This window comes from Ischnura elegans, chromosome X (assembly GCF_921293095.1).
Source record: "Ischnura elegans chromosome X, ioIscEleg1.1, whole genome shotgun sequence".
Lineage (NCBI taxonomy): Eukaryota > Metazoa > Arthropoda > Insecta > Odonata > Coenagrionidae > Ischnura > Ischnura elegans.
In genome coordinates this window covers 74,422,709-74,438,748 of record NC_060259.1, presented here as the reverse complement: position 1 = coordinate 74,438,748, position 16,040 = coordinate 74,422,709, and the positions used below count along the sequence as shown (strand labels likewise).

Genomic DNA, 16,040 nt, shown 5'->3' with positions numbered 1-16,040 from the left:
CAAGACCCACAATCATATAATGATTCTCCCTTATGACCTGCATTGCATGAAGATGTGTTGAAAAAGAAGGACTCATTTTAGTATCTTGCTATAATCGGGTATTTTTGGAGTTGACCTTTTTTAACATGTGCTTTATCGTAAATTTGAAAAATTTTCCTATGACACAATATGAATAAAAAATTTCAAATTTGAGATTCAGTTGAATATTGACTAGGATATACTTTATATGCCGTGAAAAATACAGGAATTAGAAGCATTAGTATTAGCTAATTCTAATGCTTTTGATTTTTTGCTCTTCTAGATGAGTAATAAGTACCCAAGAAAGACTAGTGGAGCAGGAGTGGATGCATTCCCTTGAGCACTCTTACTCATTAAAGGCCTCAAGGTGGGAAAAGAATGGGGAAATTTTTTCAGGCGTGTTTCATTTGAAGTGGATACATATATCAGTGGTGCAGTGAGGAGGGGGTTTTGGGGGATAAAACCCCTCCCCAAAGCTCAGAGAAATATTTAAGTTTAATCCATTTCACTTAATTGGATTGATATTACTTACAGATTAGTTAAAAGATTAATAAAATATCCCTCCGAGACCTGTAAAACTCTCCATTTTGAACCAATTATCTTACAACTTTTAAACATGTGAGCAACGGCCCGCGCACCCCCTGCTTATCCTAGCAGGTATTCCATACCCTCCAGACCTCCCAGTATTAGTTACGCCTAAAAAACCCCTAACCTCAATTCCTAGCTGTGCCCCTAACACTAATCAGGGGATATAGTTTTCCCCCAAACATTTCTGAGGAGGGTTGTAATCCCTTGACACCCACACCTTTTTCAGCATTAGTTGGAGGACAGGGAATACTGCAGGCCAGGGGTGCAGCTAGGAATTAAGGCTAGGGGGTTTTAAGCACAACTAATACTGGGGAGTAAGGGGGTATGGAATACCCGCCAGGGGAAGCTGGAGGTGCAGGGCCCTCCCCCAGAAAATTCTTAAGATAAATGGTTCAAAATGGTGAGTTCTACGGCCTTCTGAGTAATATTTGTATAATCCTTACATTCTTCTATAAGTAATATTAATCTAATTAAGTAAAATGGGTTAAACTTAAAAATTTCTCTAAGCTCTGGGAGGGGTTTTACCCGCCCAAACCCCCCCCCCCCCTCACTGTGCCACTGTCTTCCTACAATATCTTCTAGAGAAATTAAAGTGCAGATTAAAAACATGAATGAAGGCATAACGGGGCCTGCCTCAAGCACAACGAGAACTACTTCAAAATTTTCCCTCAAGTTCTGTGATAATCCTAACTTAGCACATTTAAAGCCCTAGCAAAGAGGGCACCTGCAGGCAGATGGAACCCACATAATAAGCCTGCTGATGGGGGTGCACTTCAATGTACCTCCAGTACAGATCATGGCCGGTTGCCTAACTGGAGGCGCCCCTTGGACTGCGATGCCCCTAGGCATGTGCCTATTTTGCCTTACGGTAAATCTGGCCCTGATTGTAATGCCTGTGGTGGAGGAAATTAAAATTACATTATGTTTTTAATCGTCAGCCAAAGGAGTTCTTTATTTTTATTCTTTCATTTATTCCTATACCAATGAATACAGCACATACAAAGGTAAACTTAAAAGTAAAGTCTCCTAAGTTGTTGAGTCGCCGCATGAAGTGCTAAGCCCGATCCACCATCACCACCATGTTCCTTGGTTCCTCCATTACCACCCTTAAATTCCGTGAAGCATTGTCGACCGCTCATAGTTGGCATAGTAGCCGTCTCCATGGAGCTATGTACCCCCACTTCCCCAACCAGGTGTGATATCCGGTCTGTCATATGATTTTTGACCAGGAAAAAGGTGGCACCTAACGACATTTATCACCAATTGGTTAAAGTTCATGTTAAAAAATGGAGGGATGTTAAAAATGTTTGTAAGTGGTGCCACAAGTTCCTTTCCAGCTGTGCAAATTGTCCACTGTCAGGTGGGCGCCCAAACAGCTCAATGAAGATCACCACAGGCAACATGTAGAATGAGCGGAATAAGTTGAGTGCTGTTTTGAAGAGGAAGGAGATGATTTTTTTAGACTCTATCACCCAGTGATTTCCACATGCTGCTCGCCCTGAAGAAACAACTACGAGGGATGAATTTGCGACGGATGACGAGGTGCTAGAGGAGGTCAACACCTATGTAGACGGAAGCTGGTTTGATGACAGGACTCAAAATTAAATCGTGTGGATGAGAAAAGTTATTGAGCACCAGGGTTCCAACATCAAAAAATAGCTGTAGCCATAGCCTTTCTTATGATGTATGTATCCCACAATATGAATAAATGTCACATCCGATGACAAAAAAATTGGAGACCTTAGTATTGAGTTTACCCTCGTATGTGCCATTTTACATAAGGGTGTTCAACACATTTAACAATTACACAACAACTATGGCCTGGATAGGGGCAACCCACATAGGTGGGACTTGAACCTGCAACTTCTTTCTTGGCAGGCGAGGACTTTACCCCAACGTCACCAAAGTTGGCAATGTTGGCCGGCTGCCATCACAAGTTAGACATGTATGTAATTTTTTAAATTAAAACATTATTTATCTTGTCTACAATTCAAACCCGGCATGGACCGGGGTTGGATTCAAAATCAAATTTGGGGAGAGGTCATGATCTGGGTCCAGGGAGTATTAATAGCTGGGAGAGATGGCTGTTGTCTCTTGTAAAAGTTTTAAAAATACCAATTTTTGATGCATTTTGGAGCCTAAAATTTCATTGTTTTTTTCTTAACAAAAGATGAAATGGCAAAATTTTAGACATTTAAGGCTACAAAAACTATTGGGCTAATAAATATGAAAATTTTTGATAACGTTGAGAGTTATAAGAACTGATTTTATATCCCATAGGTTCGTGGTATTTAAACCTTTCCTGCTGGAACCTATGTTTGGAAAACGTTTTCCGTGCTAAGAGTAGCATGAGAATATTTTAAACCTCTCTGTATGGATCTCTTTTCTGGGATGGAGTTACCCTGGTATTCTCATCACTCAGATTTTGGACCCAGCTCAATGGGGCGGACATCCCTTACCCCAGCCACTGAACTAGGCCCTCTAACCCTATCATAGCACAAATCCACAGTCAACTCATTGCATTGCCTGTGTATTTTTCAATGAAACATTGTATTTGATTTTCAATAATACATATACTCTTCAAATAATACTAAGAATACAATATATACTAAAAATAGTTATGTAGCATTTTTTTTAGAATCGTGGAATTTTGAACAGGTTTCTAACGTTGATAACAACAAAGTTGGTAAATGCACGGTAATAAAGATATAGGTTCGGAAGCCCATTACATATTTTCAACGATAAAATTTCGTTTAAAAATTGCTCACGCACAGAAAAAAACGAAGAATTCATTGCAAAGTATAAAAAAATTGTAGCATGCAACAAAATATATCATTGAAAAAACTATTGACAATATAGGTAAACACTTCGCAACAGATTCCTGCGGTGAGGATGATCGTAAATGAGTGGATGGGTCGGAATTAATTGCTGAAGAGTGGCCCTAAGGACTTGCCAAGCTGGGTCTCAGGCTGGGCCTGCATGCATCCGACAATTGCTACCTCAGCGGTCACTTCCCTTCCCTCTCGTCGGCCAGAGCCGACGCCTGGTCGTTTGCATTGAAAAACCCATGACAGCTATATCCGACGTTAGGTGTCCTGCACATGAAAATGTCCGTTGGCTCTAGCCGACATCCGGCACAAAAGGGTTAATGCCCCTGTACAAAATTCGCCCCTTACTCTTTGCAAAGACCATTCTTTGAAATAAGTACATACTTGCAATTTGCCACCATTATTGCTGTTATGTATGTGTTCCAATATATAGAGAGAGTAAACTATTAAAAATACAAGGCATGATAGCAATAATCATGGAAAATTGCTATTACTTATTTCAATATGGAAAAATTCCAATCCATCACTTGAATTTTTGTATTTTATTCAAAGGGGAATTCCCCCTCTTTGGTGAAGGAAATAGCCACACTTTATAGGCATTGAAGGCAAAATATATTTAGTAATAGGAGTTGTCGTGGGAGAAAAGAATTTACTGGCAAGAAAAAGGATTTTGGGTAGTGTATTGCAGTGGTCTGGAAAGCCAAAGGGCAGTGGTTACATTATTCAAGGTACAAGAGTTATTTTTTCCCATAGCAATTGGTGTGAATTCCACCACTATTAACTCTGCATAATATAGGTATGCTGCAATGATGGTGATAATTATGTTGGGAAAGGGGAGTGTGATGGCGTAGTGGGTAGAGCATTTACCTGCTGATGGAAAGGCACCAGTTCAAGTGGAAATGAAGCCCTTAAATGCACATATATAAGAAAGAGAGGCGACCTAGGGAAATTAAACATCTCCCCTATCCTGGGTGTGCAAAATCCACATGCCGATGGCTTAGTAAGAGGTGAGCTTTACCCTCACGTATCCGAGCAAAATGGAAACACTACGTCAATGGATATACTGTAGATATACCACATATCAAGGTATAATACTATAAGTTGATATGAGGTTCCTCTTTACCCTAATTGTGCATTATTCATACACCTTTGGCTTATTCTGGGATGAGCTCTGCCCTTAGACTAGAAAAACCAACTTAGGGTTGAAACTTGAATGGGAAATGGAATGGATATATGATATCAAGAAGAGAAACGATTGATTCACAGCAAGGGGAAATATTTTAAACTATTTGGGCATAGCATGGCATAAAAAATTTCTTTTTTCCATCAAGTTTCATGAAAAATATTTCCAAATAGGCGAAACTGGAGGGTAAATTTTAAAATCGGCTCCAAGTGTTTGATCTTGCAAGTTTCAGTTAAAATAATATTAAAAATTGCTTTTTATAGTCAATCACTAATTAAAACGGAAGCTGTAGCTAAACTCATCTCACTTTCGAAGTATAAACGCAATTTTAAAATACCCCCAAATCTTACATTCCACCCAAAACAATTACCATGGCGCTGCTTTCGCCAAAAATCCCAACTGTGAGTGGCCTTACCTATATTTTACCCATTACCTCCAGGAATATTTTTAATAGAAATCAAAGTGATAAAGTTTTAAGAATATGATTTTCGCAACAACACCTCCTTCAACAATTTAATATTTTGGAATATCACCTGGCGGCTGATGTAACCCCTAAAATATGTTTTACTATCTCTGTACACCACCTCATTAGCTGGGACATAACTGCCTTGTTGTACAGTGGTGCAGCGAGGGGGGGGTTTGGGGGATAACCCCCCCCTTTCAGTGCTCAGAGAAATTTTTAAGTTTAATCCATTTTACTTATTTTGGATCAGTATTACTAATAGAATAGTGTTAGGATTAATCAAATATCCCTCAGAAAGCCGTAAAACTCGCCATTTTGAACCATTATTCTTAAAATTTTTCTGGAGGAGGGTCCCCGTAACTCTTGCTTACCCTGGCGGGTATACGATACCCCCACACACGTAAGTATTAGTTGCGCCTAAACCCCCCCCTCCTCTAGCCTTAATTCTTACCTGCGCCCCTGTCGTTGTACACATCTGAAATACCTACGTAAACGACAGGATCAACGGGATGCAGTTTATCCTACGGCTATATGCAACTTCACGTGAGGTAAAGTCGATCCTATTGCTGACTCGCCCCTGACTCAAGCTGTGAGAGTTCGTAAGGGACTCCGGGAATATTTGTTGAACGACATGTATAATATACATTCTTCTATACTCTAATTTTGTTGTTAATTCATAGACACTGTTTGAACCATAGATTTTGTCAAATATGCCGCGAGTCGTAGTGGAGATTGCACCGACGTTTCGCGACCGACTGCTGGTTACTTTTTCAAGGGAATAATGTTGGGATTGGTTTTTTGCTGCCTTTTTTTATATTTCAGGTGGGAGGGGTGGGCGGAGGGTGTGAGGAGTTAGGACTGGAGGGGGAAGATAACGAAATGCTGCGGATGACTGGGTTCCAAGTATTGCTGATTCTTAATCCGGTATCTCTATTGTAGTTGTTCTTGTTTTTCTTTATTTCTATGGCCTCGCGGATGAGTCGGGTTTTGTCAAATAAACTTCGAATTTCATTTTTATAAACTATAAACATGTATACACTCTTTAATATTATCCATTACCCCATATTTTCATAAAATTCGTCTTCATAGCTGTTTGATTCGGAAATCAGCCTGATTTTTCGCAAAATTTTAAACTTTAGAGCATGGGCGGCAGTGGTTAATATCATCCGATTTGAAAAAACATTTGTGTGCGAGATCCTTATATCATTTCGCTACTTTCCCGCGCAGGGCAAATTTGATCAGGAAAAAAACCTTTTTTCGGCCTACCCTAATGTATATCTGATCATTCTTGTGTAGCCTCTGATTTCCCAAATCCTTTAATTCTCTTCGTATCTTCTGAATGCAATTTCTACACACATTCTTCGAACCTGTCGGCCGTCATAATTACGGGCCAGTCGCTTTCCGTGGTGATCTCTCAAACCTGGGATAGTAATTTCATGTACAGGAGCGATATTCAGAAATATATGATAACATCAGCCCTGATGACGAAGAGCTAGTAGCCCTCTGAAACGTCGGCTACTATAGAGGCAGTTACTCAGTTGTAAACCCCTATGTAAGTATATGACAGGACAATCCTGATGCCATCTATAACAATACAATCGCGAACTTTTTCGCATCCCGTTGCATGGGGCGGAGGCAGTGGCGTAGCAAAGGGGAGGGTCTGGACCCCCCCGAAATATGAAAACACAATTATTTTTTCCCATAAAAGATGACAAAATATAGAAAAAATGATGAATTTAAAAAATATTTTTTTAACAAATGAAGTTTTTTCGATTATGAAAAGCATTAAAATTAGTTTAAAACCCTCTAATTAGTACCCTGTTTTTTCAAAAAATTTCACCTCTGATTTCGGACACCCCCCCCCCCCCCCCCCCCCCGAACGAAATTCCTGGCTACGCCACTGGGCGGAGATACATTTAACCCCTCCTAATTTTTCCACTCTTTTACAATTTTTTGGCTCCTCCAATGTTCCTTGCTGTTTTTTCTGTTTCTATGAATTGTTAGATTTGAACTGAAGGGCTGAAGTTGTCTTATTTTTCTCCACATTTTGAGGTTGGCACTCCGTATTAAACAGTGTTTATGATATTTTTTCACAACTTTTTTCGTTGATTTTAAGAGTAGTCCATTTGGAAAACAGATTACTCCCTTTCGCCGCGAAAAGTAGACCATCGCACAAAACCTATGCAGTAAACATTTCATATGAGAAGAAAAAGAGGATCAGCACTTTTCATGAAAATTAGAAAAATTTATTGAGTAGTTTTAACGAACAAGTGTGGCATTATAAGGTGAATATTGAAAAGGTTTCGGTTAAACCAATGAGGTATAGCATTTCATATCTCAAGAAAAAGAGAAAGCCTTGTCATGAAAATTTAAAAAAAAATCACCCCGTTTTTTAAACAAAGATTTGTGGAAAAAATTAAGAGGAAACTTAGAGGGGTAATTTTGACCAAATGAGGATAACATTGCGTGCAATAAAGAAAGATGAAACTTTTTACAAGAAATCAAATAAAGTAAACCTATCGTTTTAAGAAACAAGTGTGAAATAATAGAGTGGAAATTAGAAGGGGTCATTTTGACCATTGACGATTAAATTTCATCTGAAATGAGGAAACTATTACCACGAAAGTTAGAAAAAGTCTACCCTTAGCAAGTGTGAAGAATAGGAAGATAAAAGGGCTCATTTTTCCCATATGAGGATAAAATTTCATATGACAATAAAATAGGGAATCCTTTTTTTTAAATAAGAAATCCAACCCGTACTTTTAACAAATAATTTTTAAAATTAACTAAAAATGAAAAGGGATCGTTTTGATCCCTGCAGCGGTTCCCGTGTTAAAAGTGAGGCACGAAGCCAGCCTGTCTAAAAACCGTAGTTAGCTGAATGACTTGGGAGTAACAAACTCGAGACGACACGGACAGTCCTCCAATCGGAATGGAACGCGCACGGCGAGTATGTGTCGCCTTTTCCCGTAATCCGTTTTGCGCCCCTCACGGCCCATCTCCCCGCTTAGGACGCCCTCCCTCCGTGATCCCTATTAGCGAGGCGTGACGCGTCCACAGACTTGAGAGGCAAACGCTCCGACTTCGATCGCGCTGTACGGACGCGACTTACCCCGCGACGCATCACGCAGCGCACAGAAACGGCCGTGCGTTTGACGCCACCATCCCGAAGACACGCGGGTCGCGACCTTCTCCCAAGATTCAGTGCCACGGGGCGAGGACACCGGAAGCATCATCCAAGATGGCGGTGAGGGAAATACATATCAGGATCCCTATCCCCACGGTGCCGCAGATGTGCTGCTTACGCGGTGAGAGATCAGGTATAATCGGTGATTCCTGTTTATCTCCAAATTACTGCTTCCAACATTGTCCACTTGCCTTTCTCGGGTCTGCAAATGGTATGTTGCTGGAAGGATGAGCGAAGTGTGTGAGTCCTCCAGAAAGAATGTAAGGAATGAAACTGAGGAAATGAGTGGAAAGTTTTTGTGAAGAACTGTCTCGTTGAAAAATTAGGAGTATGTGCTGACATGACGTGAAACGCATCCTGTCATCAGTTACACAGGATATTCCAACATAAATGTACGCAATTGTAGAGGAGAAAGTGGTGAAACCAGCAGCTATTTTTAGCTTCATCTGCAAATAGCTTACGACCAACTGAATCTGGCTCCACGATTATAGGGTTTCTCTACTTATGTAGCTTTGAATTCCGGAGTTTTGAAGTAAATACTTCACCGTATGAGTAGTCTGTGTCATGCATCGAATTGCCATGTTACTTTCTCTCTTCATAATTCCTAACTATAGAAGGTAACTGCCGTATTTCCAAAATACCTAAATTATTTTGTATTAACAAAGGGTATCAAACTAGTTTAAAATTCATCTGTGAATAATATACTCACGCGACATCCGGAGTGAGGGAATGTGAAACTATGCGATGAAGTTAGACGTAGATGCTTTTCTGACGGATATTACGATCAATTATTTTGTGTGAATATTTATTTTTTAATCTAATGCGACTCCTAAATCAATTTTTTTGTTTGTTTTAGTAGAATTCTCTCTTCGTGTGGGCTATTCCGCTGATTCTCCCACCGCTAGTTACACTCTTAGCAGATAACAGGATTCATCCTCATTTTCCAGTTTTCCAGTTTTAGTAGACCTATTTTAATGTTAGTCTTAACTTCTTTTCCTCTATCGCGTACTAATACCTTTGTCTTCTTTGTGCTTATTGTTATATACTTAAAATAGTCGATGCATACTTAGCGATCTAAAAAAAATAGCTCCTTCAGAGCAGGCTGCAGGGTCTTAGTCAGTCGGCATCAATCATAATGTTACTCAATCACTCAATTTTTCAGCCCGAAGGTTGGCTTGACTAGGTGAGGGTGGAGCTCACCCTATGTTGGAGCCATAGGCGTGTGAAAGTGACAGTTTGGGGAGAGAGCCATATTGGGTAGAGACCCAACCTTTTACTTCTAGGATTTTTGTTGGGAGTGTCCAATGGCTTCAACCAGGATTAAAACCCAAGCCCCTCAGAGCAGTGGCTAATCGCTCTACCCATAACATCCCTCGGTCTTATTGAATTATAAAAATTGGTTGTGGAATATCGAGGTATATTTGACAATATTTTAAATGTATAGAATAAAAATTTTTCGTGAGGCTCCGAGAAGACCTCGAAGCTCTTAGTTAACTTCAGTAAACCTAATTTTTCATCGCCAATCCCCACATTATTTTACTATCACACTGTAATACCCCATGTTATTGACTTGATCTTATTTTTTATTGCGTAATGATATTCGAGTCAACGTCTTTTATTGCATAAAAGCGTTCATCAAACGAGACAACGGGTGGTCAATAGAAAGCCATCGTAATGAATGAGCATATGCAGTTAATTTTCCATTACTTTTTCAAATTACATGGCAAATAGACAGTAAACTAATCACTGAATATATTCCATGTGCGCAAAAAATGTGACGAATGATACAGAAATAGGAGCCTGGTGATCTTACTAATCGGTTTCTCACGCTGACTATTCTAGGGCGATGATAACATTCCGTCTTGGTAAAGTCATGTTATATTTTCTAGGAACAGTTTTTAGAAGGAGTTTGATAAACTTGGAATGAATGCAGTAGGGTATGAATGTATTCCATAAGTTAACTGCAAACTTAGTTATGGGTACTGCCATGCGTTACCGGAGAACAACTGCACCATCGATGCTTGGTTATTTTGGCAGAGACGTCAGCTGAGGACATACCCACTCACTACCTCAGTCAAAAGTGTCCCTGCAGATCATCGCCAGTTCCTATTTTGTTACTAAAACTTGTCTGTGGTGCACTCAAAATTTTCATGATATTAAGGATAAGGATGGATTTGTGCATTCATTACGAGACATTATCCAATTTTTTGGTGGAATTTAAGATAATTAGATAAAAATAACGTTTTACACCACTTTTCCAACATACGTAATTTCGAGCCTAAAATTTCAGATATTACGTAATAGCTGCAAATTCTGACCCACAATAATCAAATGTAAACAGTTTGTATTACTTCGTTCATAATCAAAAGCCTCATTTTCGAAAGTAACTAAGGATATTTCGAGATTTTTTACTAATCAGCATCATCGACAATACTACAAAAGAATGGTTGACTATAGTCTATTTCATCTATTCATGTTTTGTAGATTTTTCATTTAAAAATAAGGGACCAATCGCAGCTAATACTTTTCCACTGAGGTAGTAAAATAGAGAAAAAAAATGCCGTGAACTACTTCAGGGGAGCGTGGTGACCCAGTTGGTTTAGGATCGGGTTGCTGATCGAGGGGTTCCGGGTTAAATGTGTGTGAAACCTTTGAACGTCTCCGAACAAAACTCCTTGTTATGTGAGCTTACTCGCGGATAGGAACTGTCTGCCTTATCTCTATGTGTGAAGTTCACACGCTTGTGGCTTAAAAGCGTTGAGCTCCATCTACAATGAGTGAACTACATGGAAATTTTCATATTCGTATTTATCATCACTGATCAACAATCGTAAGATTGACGCAGCTCTCCCCTCAATTGTTATGACAGCTTATCTTTCGCGCATGTGTAGTTCTTCTCTTTCACATCCTTCTTTGACTGCTCGTTATACTTTATTCGCTGTCTTCCTTTTCCATCCTTGCCATCAACTCATGCATCGACGATTGTCTTCATCAGGCCATCATGTCTTAAGTTATGGCCCATTAGGATGTTTCGTCTTCCCATGAAGGTTTCCATGAGGCTTCTCTTCCCTCCTACTCTGCTTAGAACTTCCTCATTACTTGCTCAGTCGAACCATTTGATCCTGAATGTTCTTATGCAGCACCACATCTAGAAAGCCTCCATCTGTAAGTAGATCTTCGTTTTGGAGGAATTCACTCTTCGCGTGGAATATTCTGCTGATAGTTTCTTTCTTGCTTCTCTCATCGCTACTTATCCTGCTTAGCAAATAACAGAATTTATATATCTCTTCCAGTTTTTGTATAAATAATGTAATGTTAGCCATAAATTCTTTTCTTCTACAGTGTACTTATACCTTTGTCTTCTTAGAGCTTATTTTCAACCGACATCTATCCATAATACAACCCATACTTACCTGAATCTTCTTCAAATCCTTCTCTGACTTCGATATGACAACTACGTTATCGGCAAATCGCAGAATGCTAATTTTTCCGTGGATATTAACTCCTGTCGCCTTTTCTGTGATTTCCTTAGTAGTTTTCTCCGTGAAAATGCTGAAAAATAAGGTTTACAATGCATAGCCTCGCTCCTTTCCTAATTCTTGCTTCTTCAAAGCTGGGTCCTGATTTTATCATTGCTACTTGGTTTTCGTATAAACTGGATGGTTCTCCTGCTCCAATTTATTTCAATATCAATGAGTTTCACTCCTCGTTGCCAAACGCCTTCTCTAACAATAAGTTCACTAACGCAACGAACGCGGGCTTGCTCTTATCCATTCTCTTCACTATGAGCAGCCTAAGGGCCAATATTTCTTCTCTGGTGCCTATGCTTTTCCTGAATCCAAATTGCTCCTCATCCAGTAATTATTCTGGTCTTCCTTCTATTCTTCTGCAGATGATCTTCGACGCATGTGTTCTCAGGCTTATGGTCCTAAAATATTCACAGTTCTCTGCTCTTTTTCTCTTTAGAATCAGGATTTTGATTTTTTACTCTGGTATTTCAAAGTTTATATTATTGGGGAGAAAATAATTAAAGGCTTCCGGGTGCAGAACAATATATGGAATCAAAAGGCTAGCTTTTCAGTCGAACTAACTGAATCAAATGTATTTGGGTTTTTCGATTGGTCAAATTGTCCATGGGCGTCATTCCAATGCTCCGCCAACGGGGTAGCTTATGTTGGCCATGGCAAACTTGGCCAGGTGAAAAATTTAGAAATCCACTGTGTGGTTTCAATATTTTTACTTTACCTGCAATGGGAATACGTGTTTTGTCATCTGTAGGTGTGGAAAGAGGCTTGGATTGGATTAGTGCAATTAAGAGGAAGTGGAATCAGTTGGCAACAAAATGAAGTGTTTATAAATATTCGTGCATAGCAACGCATAAAAAACTTCTTTTCCGTCACAAAATATTTCAAAAAACGAGAAACTAATGGTGACATTTTAAAATCGGCAGTGAGTGTTTGATTTGCCAAATTTTAACTTAAATCATGGATTTAAATTGGCTTTTTCATAGTCAATCATGAATTATTATGCGAGTTGTGGCTGAACTCATTTGCTCAAAATCAATTACTTCATTCGGTGTTGCAGCAATCTCCCCCCTTCCGGTGTATAAAATGCAATTTAAAAATACCCCTAAATCTTACATTACAATTAAAAAAATTCTCGTGGCGCTACTTGCGCCATAAATCTCAACAGTGGGTGGACCTGCCTATATTTTACCTGTTTACTCCCACAATATTTTTTATAGGAATCAAACTGCATAAAATATTATGAATATGATTTAATGAATTTATGGTGAATTATTTAATGATGAACAACACATTTTAATATTGTGGAATATTACCAGGTGGCTAATTTAACTCCTACTTTATGTACGTACTTCTATCTCTGTACTCCACCTCATTAGCTGGGATATTCCTGCGTCAACGCATACATCCCAAATACCTATGTGAACGACAGGATCAACGCGATACAGTTTATCCTTAGGTTATATGCAACACCACGTGAGGTAAGGTCGATCCTATTGCTGATGCGCCCCTGACTCAAGCTGTGAGTTTGAAAGGGAATCCGGGAATTTCTCTTGTACGACATCGACGATATGTATTGCTGATCATTCTTGTGTAGCTTCTGATTTACCAAATTCTTTTATTCCCTTAGTATCTTCTGAATGCAATTCCCACACACATTCTTCGAACCTGTCTGGGCTCCGGTCCACAAGGAAAAGGCATTGCCGTATTTCGATAGAATGTCTTAAATGTTTTCTGTTGCTATCTGGGCGGCGCGCAGTGGTTGGAAATCGGAAAAAGCTGGACACAAGTCCAAAATAACTTTTTTTAGGAGAAAGAGACTTAAAATTTAGTTTGAATACTCATAAATGATTTCCAATTATGAATTAGCATGCCATTTTACATAAACTTGATCCGTTGCTGAGATACAGTAGCTCAAACATGACCAATTTTTCAAAAACGCGCGCTATCTCTTTTTTCTCCGAAAATCTTTGATCCTAAGTAGGTGATGTTGCGGTGGCATGATTTTTATAGAATAAAAAACACAATATTCCTTTGACCAAACTCTTTGGCTGTATTTTCCATGATTTTTGAAGATATTGGTTCATATCTGTATGGTTTTCCAACACAAAATGGTACACCCATTTTTCACTTGGAATTTGAAATAAAGTAGACATTATCTTTCGTATACGAAATACGTAACCAAGGAAATACACATCACATTGTGAACTAGAGATTTTTTAAGAATACTACTACGAAGAAATCTTGGAAAAAAGTTTGCGACCAAGGAAAAGAGAGCGATTTTTCGATCGCGCGTCAAGTCTGAGCTACGCGACGCGGGAACCTGAGGCTCGGTAACTGCGGTCGATTTATCAAATTTTTTTGGAGAATTTATTCTTAAAAATCGTCATTTGAAGCATGGCACATAGTCAGTATTGACCTTAAAAACTATTACTAGGATAATCGACCGATCGATTTGACCATTTAACGCATTACACTTGTGAAGATGGTAAGGATTAGATTTTTGTTCGAACAATTCTACGGCTTAGAAGTTTACTTCGGATATTGAAGTATTGTTAAGAGATTAAATCGGCAAAGGAAAGAGAGAGAAAAATAAACATATTCTGGGTATGGCAACAACCTTTGCTCATTGTCCCTCCCCTTATTTTTCAATCCTGGCCGAGGAGGGTCGCGCCGAAAGGGACGTTTTATTATGACGCACAGCCTTGGACGGTATTTCAATTCCTCCGCAAGGTTTTTCCTTTTTCCTTTTGACCGAGATTCATCGCTATGGCAATATTTTAGGAAAAAGAAAGCGATAATTGTTATCTCTTTGAATTCAGAATTTGTATCTTATCCGATGACGGTAAATTTTGAGTTATTTTGTCTAGGGGAAATTTCTCTTTCGGTCATCCATCATAAACAAATTTCCTTAGGGATAGATTTTATAAATGCAAATTTAAAATGAAATCTTACAAAGGAATTGGCAAAAAAATTTAAATTTTTGATAAATCCGTAAAAAATTTAGATCAAAAAATAAAATAGCATAAATGGAATAATAGCACTAACTAATGCTCATAAATGACAAGAATTAGAAGGATGTATTGGAATATTAAAGGAATGTTTTGGAAGTCACCTATTACTGTCCTTTTTTTCAGTCATCCAATTGTAATTTTTCATTCACCGAATTTCAATTTTCAATCCTGTTCGTCACTCGGGTTTGATTTCTCTCCTTGGGCCGTATTCTGTAACTCCAAACCGATCGGTGCGGCACCGATTCGTCGGGTGCGACGTCACACCGACTCCCGGTAAGAAGTCGTGTGATTCTGTACGAACCCGCGGCACCGACGAGAGGACGGGAGATCGTCGGTAGCCGTACCGACAGCAAAAAGGTGTCGGTACGGCCACCGACTAGTGGGTTTCATGAACTCCACGGTGCGCAGTGTACATTTTATTTTGTTTTTACCTCATCACCGAGTAAATAATGATGTTTTCTGCAATGTTATCTTTTTCTGTCCCTTCGAATACGCCTCTATAATTCACTGTGTCATCATCTATATTAATTACCTTGACAGAAATATAAGATAATGGTTAATAAAAATGAGGTTTGCTAGCATATAATGACTTTCTCTCATTTATGTTACCACTTTCACTCGCTTGTAATAGGCTTTATTTCTCTCTATCATCATTTATTTGCTCCTTTGACATAAAAAAGATATTTTTGATTAAATATGAGTTTTGCCGCAATGTTATCACTTTATATCACTCTGAATAGGCGACTGTTATTTCACTCAATCATCAATTTGGCGTTTCTCTCGGCATAGAAATAAGATCTTTTTATTTAAGTATGAAGTTTGCCACAACGGTATCAGTTTCTTTCATTTGTAACGGGCAACTATATTTCATTTCATCGTCAGCCATTGATTCCCTTGACGATAAAAGAAGATATTTGTTAATAAGTATGAGGTTTACCGCAATATTATCATTTTCTCTCACTTGGAATGCGCAACTTATATAGGTACATATGTATTTCACCCAATGACAATTTATTTACTTCCTCGTCATTACACTTCTTTTAATTACACCCAGCTCCATATTTTTATAACAATTTCCTAACTTGTTCCTCTAATACTACATTTGCATTTGAATCCTACGTTCACGTTCCATGGTATGCTATTTTCGTCTGCTACGGTGCCAATGGCATAACCTTCCGTTGATAACATTTATACGGAACTTACTTCATGACAACTATATTACCAAATCATGAATA

The 16,040-nt window shown here is 38.8% G+C and overlaps 1 protein-coding gene across 1 annotated transcript in view; it reads left to right on the top strand.

Moving 5' to 3' along the window:
- The first annotated feature begins 8,173 nt into the window (after positions 1-8,173).
- Positions 8,174-16,040, top strand: part of LOC124171823 (ras-like GTP-binding protein Rho1) — a 72,692-nt gene continuing 64,825 nt past the window's right edge. The window contains exon 1 of the mRNA XM_046551164.1: positions 8,174-8,400. Coding sequence (XP_046407120.1) covers positions 8,322-8,400 — 79 coding nt within the window. The 5' untranslated portion in view covers positions 8,174-8,321. The remainder of the gene's footprint in view (positions 8,401-16,040) is intronic.